The sequence below is a fragment of the Epinephelus moara genome, chromosome 18 (assembly GCF_006386435.1).
Source record: "Epinephelus moara isolate mb chromosome 18, YSFRI_EMoa_1.0, whole genome shotgun sequence".
In the NCBI taxonomy this organism is placed as follows: Eukaryota; Metazoa; Chordata; class Actinopteri; order Perciformes; family Serranidae; genus Epinephelus; species Epinephelus moara.
In genome coordinates, this window is record NC_065523.1 from 24868998 (window position 1) to 24880693 (window position 11696).

Sequence of the window (11696 nt, forward strand, 5' to 3'; positions counted from 1 at the left end):
TATTGGACAGACGGCTAATGATGTCATGAGGTGACTCAATGGTCCACTTCACTTTTACTTTCTCAAACATCAGACTAACAAGCTTCTCCACAAACTTTTTCTTCTTTGCTTCCCTTGCTATTATACCCTCCCAACATACTGAGCTTGACGCTGATTCAGAGAAAAAGAACCTCAGCTTCTTTGTCCAAGTTATCATGATCTGTGCCAGAAGCAGCTGTGTAAATAAACCTGCTTGTTATTTGAGGAGACACAACAAAAAATGAAACTATTTGGCAATTTATTGGTTTTATTTTTTCAGCTGTAATGAAGGAAAATTGTGTTCCATCTTTCACAAAAATAATATCTATGGTTTTTTCCTACACTGTCTCTATGCTACTCAGATCAGAGAACAATCTGATTCACGGTGTGCTGTGAAAATAATCTCAATAACATCAAATGTATTAATAGAGCTGAAATTCAGTCAAGTTTAAACAAACTTTATTCTGTACGTCCATTATTTATCTAATTAGCCTATATTAACTATGTGTTGGATACAGCTTTATTTCTACATTGTAAACAATGCTCCATAATATTTGCAGGTGCACAGAACGTGTTATAAATCATCACAATATGACTCTCTGTCTATGGGACAGACAAGAGAGTATTCTGTGAAACTCAGAATGATCCAGGATGTTGAATACTTTATTTCAAAAACAAGTTATTTACTTGCAGAATTATACAATTAAAGTTAAAGGAAGTGCTCTAAGTGTAGTAAGTCTAAACAGATGAATGACGTTTCAAGACAATAAGTCTGTTTCATTGACTTTTTCATACTAGTATATCTATCATTTCAGTTTCCAGTTATTTGACAGACAATGTAAAGTGAAATATAATACTCACCAGAGATGGGCAAAAATACATCAAAATGTATTTTGATCCAAAATACAAAATACCCCTTGAATAAATGTATCAAAATAAAATACAAAATACTGGTGCCAGAAAATGTATCAAAATAAAATACATGTATTTTGTATTTTCAAATACAGAATACTTTTTTCTTTTTAGCAGCGACCAGCAGCTCTATAGGTCACTCTGTCGGTTGGTTGGTCGGTTGGTTGGTCCACAAAGCTTTTCGTGAATAACTCAAAAAGTCCTTGACCAAAAATGCTCAAAATTTCCATACAGCAACCAGAGACCATGAGTAACTATGCCAGAAAGAATGCCCACGATTTGTCCATAGGTCCACTGGTCGCAGCTATTGCAAATTTGCACTTATTTTCTCACAATTTGGTGTAGCAGAGTATTCAGGTTTGGGCTGTAGGCTACTCTAAAATATTATTTAATGATTCAGATTTAGATTCAGACAACTTTATTGATCCCACGTGAGGCAGTTCATTTGTAGCATACTCATCCCAAGCATCAACCACAACAATACGATTTCCTATGTTATGCACAGTCCAGTAAAACAGACCACTAGGTCATTGAAGGGCACATTGAATGGCCCAAGTTTAAAAAAACATATAGCTAAAAAAAAAAATTAAAAAAAAAAAAGTAAAAAATATTGTTACATCCAATATTATAAGAATGTGTAGCCTATTATTTTTGTTTTTTGATTCGTGGAGAAAGTATTTTGAGTATTTTAAATACAAAATTACTCCACTCAAAAGTATTTTGTTACAAATTACATTTGCTTTTTATCAGCCTTATCAAAAACAAATTACAAAATACTCAAATGTAATTGAAATACGTATTTTAAATACAAGTAATAGAAATACTGCCCATCCCTGAGTATCGTGGCCCTCTATAAGAAGCTGGAACTGCAGAACGCCATGGAGATCCTGTCAGTGGTTTCTGGAGACATCAGCGCTGCTCTGTCTATCATCTCTCTCTCTATGAGGAACGGAAAAGCTCTGCTAAACCTAAAAGGAGTTCCTGGCTCCTGACCTGAAGCATGTGCATGATATCCTATCCTATCCTGTAAAGCTTGGGCTTTATAAATAAGACTGGATTCAATTAAATGTCATAACTTTCTTGTGTTTTTAAATGTTTCTGAATCATCAAATTCTGATAATTTCCAGGTTTTGCATGAAATAGAATTTTAATGTGGTCTCAGACGTTTGTACCATACTGTGTAACCTTTATGTATTAATGGTTATTTAGGCTGCTTATTTATTCTATTGTTGCTGGCTAATTTTAATTAAGGCGAATCCATAAATCCATAAATGTAGATGCACATTTTTCCCCGTAATTCTGAAAATGCTTAACATGAATATGATGTACAATAACACTGAAGCCTACAGTCATGTGCTGACACATATTTGGTGAACAGTAGATGGCAGCAACAATACCAACAAGCCTTTCAGAGTCTCTCCACCAGGAATCCAAAAGAGGAAGAAAGAGGAGGAGTAGGAAGAAAGTGTGTTTTAAAAGGGTGTGTTGGCACTGTTGTAGTGTTGAAGAGTCAGAGGCGACTGCAGGACACAAACCAGCTTTGCTACATAGTTCAGGTTGGTACTCACTAACTTTGATGTTTGTTTTCAGACATGGTCTAAGGTCATTTAAGGTGTAATACAGCACAGTTTTTAGCTAGTTAACTATTTGTTACATCCACTGTAGCTCAACTGAATCCCATGTGTGTCTAAACTTTAACTTTGGTTAACAAAATGTACCATTTAGCTGTCAGGTTGACTCAGTTTTCCTCCTGTCTTCAGTCAGGTCCTACGTCTGTGGAGATGCAGCCCAGCAGCAACAGCAGCAGTGAGAAATCAGAGTTGCAGCAGCTGTGGAGAGGTTGGAGCACAATGGTGAAGCACTATTATGATGACCCCAAGGTAACATGAAATTAAACACCTGAAAAGAAAATTCTTTACTCTTTAATTTGTGTGCATGTTTGCTTTGCTTTTCTATCAGCAAATCAAAAGAGACTGTTTCTTCCCAGCTAACAAAAATAGCACAGTGTCTTGTGCAGTAATTTATATTATATTGGGGGGGGGGATACAATATTCAGATATGCTCAGAATGTGTCCCCCCCACCCCCACCCCCAGTATATTGATATAACATATAAAGAAAAAAAGCTAAAACAGGCAATCACGCACCACTGTCTAAAAAAAACGCCATGAGCACATATAATTATAATCATAAATAAACTTTACTGCGGTTCTGCTTTTGGTTTGCATGACTGATGTTGCTGTACCCCAGCCGAAGCTGATGCTCGACTGCTCTGGGTATAATCAATGACAAACACTGTAATGACTCTCTATTTAATTTCATTCAAATGTATTTAAAAAGTGGAAAACTAGATTGTAATGTAAGTGTTACGTGCTACATCACTGTTGAATGTTATCGTTTATGTAAAGTGTTAGTATTTAATAAAAAGTGCCATAAAGAGCCATAGTATAGTATATCAGAAAAAGTCACAATACAGAATGTAATAAAAAAAAGTCAAAGTGTAGTATGACAAAAAAGCCATAGTCATAATGTGACAAAAATGTCATAAAAAGTCATAGTATAATATGACAAAAAAAATCATAGTATAGCATGTCATAAAAAAGTCATGCCAAAAAAAGTCAGTGTAGTATGTCATAAAAAAGTCATAGTATAGTATGTAAAAAAAAGTTTAAAAAAAAAAGTTATAGTATAGTATGTAAAAAAAAGTTAAAAAAAAAAAAGTCATAGTATAGTATGTAAAAAAAAAGTCATTGTATTATGTCAAAAAAAGTAAAACAACAAAGCCATAGTATAGTATATCCAAAAAATGTTTTTAAAAAGTCATAATATAGTATGTCAAAAAAAAATCAAAAAAGTCCTAGTATAAAAAGTCAAAAAAAGTTTAAAAAAAAAAGTCATAGTATAATATGTAAAAAAAAGAAAAAAGAAAAAAAGTAAAACAAAAAAGTCATAGTGTAGTATATCCAAAACAATATCTAAAAAAAAAGTCATAGTATAGTATGTAAAAAAAATGTAAAACAAAAAAGCCATAAGTCATATGTATGCATGTCAAACAAAATCTTAAAATGTGTGGTATGTCATAAAAGAAATTATTTTAAAAAATGTCATCATGTGTGCACTTCTCCTGTAAAGCCCTCAGTCATATGTTGGCTCCCTAAAATGGCACTCAGTCATCAAACCTTTGAGAACCCCTGATCTAAAATTTCCTTACAAAATGCTCTAAAATGGTCAGTTTAGCTGCTGAGTTTCTAAAATGTCTCTGGTGGGGAATCTCCCAGTCCTCCCTGAAGGGTTGGGTCACACAAGGTGCAGAGTCATCTCCTCCCCTGATGTTAAATAGGTGATTACAGCCATGGTGTCTCTCTCTCTCTCTAACAGGTAGCACATCTGATGAAGACAAGAATCGGGCAGTACCTCAGCACCCACCCTGTCTTCGCTCTGACAGTGCTGCTGTTTGGCGCCATGGCCGCACTGCCTGTCGGGCTTTTCCTTTCTTTTGCTCTTGTGACCTTTATAATGGCAGCAGTAGGTTTTGTTTTCTTTGAAGGTATGTGTGAGTACGTCAAACTCAATTTTCTATCCTCTACAGGCTGAAATGTACTCACCTGACAGTCTTTTCTATTAACCAAAACCTTATTTCTGTCTGTCAGGGTTCCTCTTGTTTATAGGAGGGGTTACTCTGCTGTGCGTGCTCACCGGCATCGCCTTCTTCTCTGTCATGGCTTCATTCATCTTCAGTGCCCTTTATATCATCATCACCAACATCTTTCACCGCTATTACCCACATCTGAAAAAGGTACTGAGAATTAGCAAGAGTTAACAAGTGTTTTTTTTTTTTGTTGGTTTGTTTTTGTTTTTTTCAAGATATTTTTTGGGGCTTTTTAGCCTTTAATGTACAGGACAGACAAGTGTGAAGGGGGGAGAGAGAGGGAGTGACACACAGCAAAGGGCCACAGGCCGGAGTCGAACCCGGGCCGCTGCGGCAGAGTTAACAAGTGTTTGTTGGGTGCTAGAGCTGCAAAGATTACTCGTTAATTGATTAGCAGTCAACTATTACATTAATGTAAGGCTAATGCGATAATTGATTAGTCAGTTTGATTAATTTTTCAAAGAAAAAAAGTCAAAATTCTCTGATTCCAGCTCTTAAAATTGTCAAATTTTCTGGTTACTTTACGCCTCTGTGACAGTAAGTTGAATATCTATGGGCTGTGGAAAGAAACAAGACAATTGAAGATGTCATCTTGGGCTTTGGGAAACACTGATTTATCACCATTTTTGGATAATTTATAGCCCAAACAATTAATTGATTAATAGAAAAAAATAATCGACAGATTTATCAACAATATAAATAATCATTGGTTGCAGCCCTAGCACACCAAGGACTCAGAGTGTGTTTTGAAAAGAAAAGGATGGCTGCACACATGATTTATTACTTTCCCAGGGTGTCTACAGGTCCTTAAAAAGTCTTGAATTCAATGTTACAACAATAGGACCTTAGAAGTAAAAACAGTATTAAATTTAAATGTATTTTTTAATTTCTCTTTGTGAAAATGAGTGAAGCCTTTCTATATAAAAGTCCACATTTCTAATGTTACAAATCATTAAAGAACTATAATAAAAAAAAATACTGTCATTTGACCACATACATAGTACTTGTCTGCAATGCTTACCTGCAATGCTCAAATAAGTAAAACATGATTTGACCAAAAATCTGTCCTAAATTTGGTAAAAAAAAAAAAAAGAAGTGTCTTAAAAATCATTAAATTTAACTGTCTGATACCTGTAGACACCCTGTTTCCACCGCACATGATGTTTTTTAACATTTTTACATTCATGTTAAAATGTCTGACATTGTCTCCACATTATATTTATTTTCCTTCTCTGTTGTCCTTTATTTCTTACCAGCAAAGGAAAGTCCAGGAGACGGAGAGTGAATCTGACACTTCAGAAACGAAAGACACGCAGTAGCTCAATTCTTCTTCTCTCTCGATTGTCAGCTCTCAGGTGAAAGAATCGCCAAGGGTACGAACGCCTTAAATCAGCACTACTGAAGAGACCCTTGAATGTACTATGTGTAACAGATTTCCTAAGCACAAAGATTCCCTGATTGTTACTGTGTGTCTACAGCCTAAATATTATGGCTGAATATTTTTCTATAATGCCTGATTGTAACTATCTCTATGTTTAATATAAGTTTAAAATATCTTTGACAGCCAAAGCATGGAATAACTAATCTTTGAACTGCCTTACTAGTTAAAGCTATAGTGCGTAACTTCTGTCGCCTCCCAGCGGATAATAAGTTATTACAACTAATAAGCCGGCGGCACTTCCATGTACACAGAGTAACACTCGTCAGTCGCCACACACCATGTACACAGAGTAACACTCGCTACACACCGTGTACACAGTGCTACACAACGTGGCGAACACCAGGCTGCTAACATTGCATAACGTTCATAGCACCATTTCCAAGAAAATAATAAAGTACTAGGTCCAGTACATGTAACAGCAACTCATACTACTCATAGTATAATTATAAAGCAAGTCACGTACTTATCCAACAGCAGCAAGGCAACATCCGTGTCTGCCCTCAGCCCAATTTCTTCCTTCAGGGCTCTCCACCGAGGAAAAGCAACGCCAATACAAATCCTTGTTTGCCTTCTCCGTCGGTCACTTTCCTTCTTTACTAATAGACCTTCAGCAGAACGTCCAGGCTTTTTCTTTGTGGTAGGATCCACTTCTGAACCGTGTCTCGGCCGCTTCTTTGTTGCTTTCTCTTTCTACCTTTTCTACCTCTTGCTGTGACACTCTCCGCTCTTCCTCCCCCTCCCTTCTTGTTGTGAGGAAGCATTTCCTGTGCGCCAGCGCGGGAATGTCGCCGGTCGACACGCATACTAAAAATGATATATATTGAAAAATACCGCGAGATGTTAGAGGAGCCGATCGGCTTAATCAGCATTGTGTCATCTCCTCTAGTAGTGGCTTGGGTAAAACGGACATTTACGGACCTGTAGAAGTTACACACTATAGCTTTAAATACAGGAGGCTTATTTTAGTCTCATCTGTATATTCTTTGCACTATGCACATATCTTGAACTGACGGCTCATTTCAAGAGAAAAATGCTGGCTCGTGACTGAACACTGTGCACTATTCTAGTTTCCACATTATGATTTATAAATGCATGTGTATGTTGTGTATGTCTGCAGATATCTGATGCACGTGCAAATGAGGCGAGAAAAGCACTACAAAGTACTGTTACTTTTATGTTTGCTGTTACCTTTAAATGAGCTCTATACGACATGCTGAACACTAATACAGCAGCAAATATCTATTTGCTATGTAAAGATGTAGTGGAGTGATGGCATCCTGAGCAGAGAATAAAGCCCAGCTGAAAAAATATGGAAATGAGTTCTTCTGCACTTTCGGTTCCCTCGTCCATAAATCAATGGGTTTTTAGTTAGGTGCCCTAAATAAGGTCTGTGGTAAACTCAAGCTTAAAGGAGATTTTCAAGTTTTATTCTATGACATAAAATATGTCAGTAAATACCCTACTTACAATGAGTTAGCATTTTAGCACTCCCGCTTTCTCGTCCAAAGGTCAATGGATTTTTGTTTAGATGCCTGAAATAAGATCAGTGGTTACCACAAGCTTAACAGATTTTCATGTTTTATTCTATGACATAAAATACGTCAGTAAATACCCTACTTGTGAATTTTTAAATGTAGGAACTGTAAACCTAAACCTAAACTAAATGCTAACACTAGCATGTCAACATGTTCACAATGACACTGCTAACATGCTGTTGTTAAGAATGTGTGATGTCTGGCATGTTGGAATTTTAACATTCACCTAAACAGTGCCCCAGGAAGAAGTCCTAAAACCTGGAGATGAGTCAGCATTTTAACACTCCCACTTTCTTGTCAGAAATGAGTTAGCATTTTAGCACTCACGCTTTCTCATCTAAAGGTCAATGGATTTTTGGTTAGATGCCTGAAACAAGGTCAGTGGTTACCACAAGCTTTAGAGATTTTCATGTTTTGTTCTATGACATAAAATACGTCAGTAAATACCCCACTCGTAAATTTTTGAATGTATAGGAACTGTGAAGCTAAACCTAAGCTAAATGCTAACACTAGCATGTCAACATGTTCACAATGACACTGCTAACATGCTGTTGTTAAGAATGTGTGATGTCTGGTATGTTGGCATTTTAACATTCACCTAAACAGTGCCCCAGGAAGAAGTCCTAAAACCTGGAGATGAGTCAGCATTTTAGCACTCCCGCTTTCTTGTCTAAAGGTCAATGGAATTTTGGTTAGATCCCTGAAATAAGGTGTATGGTTACCACAAGCTTAAGAGATTTTCACATTTTGTTCTATGACATAAAATACATCCGTAAATACCCCACTTGTGAATTTTTGAATGTAGGAACTGTGAAGCTAAACCTAAGCTAAATGCTATCACTAGCATGTTAACATCTTCACAATGACAGTGCTAACATGCTGTTGTTAAGAGGGTGTGATGTTTGGCATGTTCAACATTTAAGTTTAGCATGTTGGCATTTTAACGTTTGCTAGTACTGTGCCCCAGGAAGAAGTCCTAAAACCCAGAAATGAGTTAGCATTTTAGCACTCCCGCTTTCTCGTCTAAAGGTCAATGGATTTTTGGTTAGATGCCTGAAATAAGGTCTATGGTTACCACAAGCTTAAGAGACTTTCACGTCTTGTTCTACGACATAAAATACGTGATTTTTTAAGCTTTTATGTGTCTTTAAAAAGGCGGTTGCTAGTAAGTGGCTAAATGAGACTACAAAACAACATCACGCTGAACACTGCTTTACAGCCTTGTTGCACTGACAACGTTGAAGTCATGCGACTGTGGTGTTGTTCGTTTATAGCCTAACGTTAGCTTTTTACTTCTGCTGTTTGCATGTAAGCATCAAAAAATCAAGTCAGTGAAAATTTTGCCACACAAGTTGCTGAGTTGGCGTCATATACCCAGAAACATGGCAGATGAAAGTAAATGTTTGTTTGATGGTATTAACTTTATATTAACTCACGTATTGCAGGTCAATTTTTTGCTCACATGTAATTTTTAATATGGTATTAGGTTGTAACTGCTATTTGCTGTCCATATCCACGCTTAATGTTTAAATGCTCTGAGCAAAAAAATACAACACATTGTCTTTGTAGTGTCCGTGTTGTTTCCACATTACAACTTGTAGGTCATGAACACACTTCCCAAAGACTTTCAAACTTAGGACGTGGGACAATCTAAGGAGCACGTGAATGCTCTGAATATCGTATGGAGCTCCTTTAAAAGTGCTGTACGTTTTTTCAAATGCTCATCTGGATTAATATTTGCTCTGGTCTTCTGTCCAAACAGATGGAGAAAATGTTATGGTCTTTGAAATAAATGGATCCAAAACATTGTATTGTTGGTGACAGCTTATGTGGTAAAACTGAAGTCTGATTTATCAATGTGATTTAACGACTATACATTTTTCCTCAAGAGAGAATATCCTCATGTATTTCAAAGAACTTGAGATAAGTTTGGGAACAAACGGTTTCAGTATGTATTTTGGTTGGAATAATCTTTATTAGAATAAACTGAGTTTACTAAACACATTATGTTCTGTGTGAAGTTTCTCACCATTATTCCTGTCATCTTTTTCAAAGGGGAAGTTTCTATGTGCTTCCTACCATGGGAGTGGGTTAGTGGGATGATGGGTAGGAAATGTTTTTATCAGTTTTATACATGTGTGACCTGTATGCTGAGGAGGCAAACATATGTAATATACTTAATTTGATTCAATGTAAATGTTGCTTCCTTGACATATTTAGTTTTGTTGTTTCAAAGACTCAAAAAATATAGTAACATAATAATATAGTAATATAGGCCTAGTATACTTCTACCCTACTATATTTCAGAGGGAATTACTGCACTTCTTAAGCCACTGGGCTACAATTATTTTTACTTTACAAATCAAGATTTCTGCACACAAAACAAATAATTAAATAATTAATTAAACTACATACAAGTATGGCTGAAGCAATTAGTCAATCGACATAATATAAAATCAACAGTTTTAATAACTGTAATTTATCAAGCAAAAATGCCAAACATTTAATGGATCCAACTTCAAAATTGTGAGGATTTGCTGCTCTCTCTTTTAATTATTTCTCTTTTATTTTTTAATAATTTTGTACTATGTTTTGTACAAGAGCATTGTGAAGCACTTTGGGTTCTGGATAATTGTGATGGCACTTGTTACTGAAACTTTACAAACCAAACAGTCAGTAGATTCGTCAGGAATCACATTAATCCAGAATGACAATTACCATTAGCTGCTTGCAGTCCTGTAGTTACCTCAACCAACTACAACAGTGAAATCCTGCTTTTACATTAATGCATGAGTGATAATAATCTAATGACACCACATACACAAGTGTACAGCAGGAATACGGGGTACTAGGGTCACTGCTACGAGTAATCCATGAGGTCCTTGTATAACCAAAGTGAGAGCTGTGTCCACATACTTGGCACAAAGTCAAACACGTTCTCAGTAGGTGTTGGCTCTGGCAGGGTTGTCCCTGGTCTCCGATTCTGTTTGTGATGTTCATGGACAGGATCTCAAGGCAAACTGGACCCCTTCCTTCCTCGAGTCAGAAGAAGGAAGGGGTCCCCCAGGAGGAGCTGGAAAGCCTTGCTGGGGAGAGGGACGTCGGGACATTTTTCTGCATTGAGTATTTTTTCATTTTCTCATTATACTTACATCCTTTTACTTGAGTAACATTTACAGTGCTGGTTTACTTTTAATAGAGTATTTTTTACAATGTGCTCTCAATACATTAACTTATGTTAAAGCACTGAACAGTTCCCTTTACCACTTTCCATGGTGCAACTGATGGCTGGTTAAGGCATCAACAGAAATAATCCAGTACCAAGTAGTATCAAAACTTCTCCAGTTACATGATACCTGCATTTGATCCTTTTTGTACAAAGATCTAGAAAAATGTGACTATTTGTATGGTTTTGTTCACAACCACTCACCGCAAGCATTTTTAAGTTTAATGTGACGTGACTGACTGCCAGAGCAACTTCGACTCATACAGTCTGTGGTGTGATGAAGTCGAGAGAGGTGTATTTGATGGAGTTGGCAGTTTAGCATGCTGAGATGTCACCACAACGTTCAGTATCAGTACCACTTTAAGGGTACTGGTATTGGCACTGGTATTGTGATTTTTTAATGATACCCAGTGGTCAAACACTCCATAATTTACTTTTAATTCGCGCAAATTCACAATAGCTGCGACCATATACATGCATCCACACAACCTGACAAGCATTTCAAGTCAACAGTCAAATAATGGCTCCCTACTACAACCAGTCCATGAGTAATGAAAGTGGACAAGGCAAAATGGTGTCTCTTTCAACAAAATTTGATCATGTTATGTGAATCCAACTTTGTTTTAACACCCAATTTGGCATGAGCAGTTAGTCAGCTATGCTTTGGCTCATCTTTTTCAAGTCTTTGAATCCATTTAGAAGTCATGCTTCGCCCTTTTAGCCACGTCTTCACACACACTTAACCTTCATGCCAAGTTTCAGGTTCCTAGAAAAAAAAACTGTGCCAAAGGGTGGGAAAATTTTTGTGGACCTACCAAGCGAGCAACCAACAGAGCTGCTGGTCACAGCTAAGAAAAACTAAAAGGTGATCCTCTTATCTGGCATTATATTAATAATCAAACAACGACACTGGTGGG

At 36.6% G+C, this 11696-nt stretch overlaps 1 protein-coding gene across 2 annotated transcripts; it reads left to right on the forward strand.

The window, feature by feature from the left end:
• The first annotated feature begins 2403 nt into the window (after positions 1-2403).
• LOC126405406 (lipid droplet assembly factor 1-like) lies at positions 2404-9538 on the forward strand. 2 transcript variants are annotated; one of them, XM_050069135.1, is made up of 5 exons: positions 2404-2486; positions 2691-2810; positions 4307-4475; positions 4579-4724; positions 5834-9538. In XM_050069135.1, exons 2-5 carry the CDS (start codon positions 2712-2714, stop codon positions 5894-5896), a joined length of 477 nt encoding a protein of 158 aa, XP_049925092.1. In that variant the 5' UTR covers positions 2404-2486; positions 2691-2711; the 3' UTR covers positions 5897-9538. The 2 variants fall into 2 exon arrangements, with proteins under 2 accessions (XP_049925092.1, XP_049925090.1); XM_050069133.1 differs by lacking the exon at positions 2404-2486 and having other exon boundaries at positions 2619-2810.
• Positions 9539-11696: the final 2158 nt, after the last annotated feature.

Excerpts from the sequence above, each read along its gene's own strand:
- LOC126405406 (XM_050069133.1), top strand. The coding sequence starts at position 2,643 with ATGTACCATTTAGCTGTCAGGTTGACTCAGTTTTCCTCCTGTCTTCAG. Across the intron at positions 2,811-4,306 it reads ACTATTATGATGACCCCAAG|GTAGCACATCTGATGAAGAC; the intron begins GTAACATGAAAT and ends TCTCTCTAACAG. Across the intron at positions 4,725-5,833 it reads ATTACCCACATCTGAAAAAG|CAAAGGAAAGTCCAGGAGAC; the intron begins GTACTGAGAATT and ends ATTTCTTACCAG.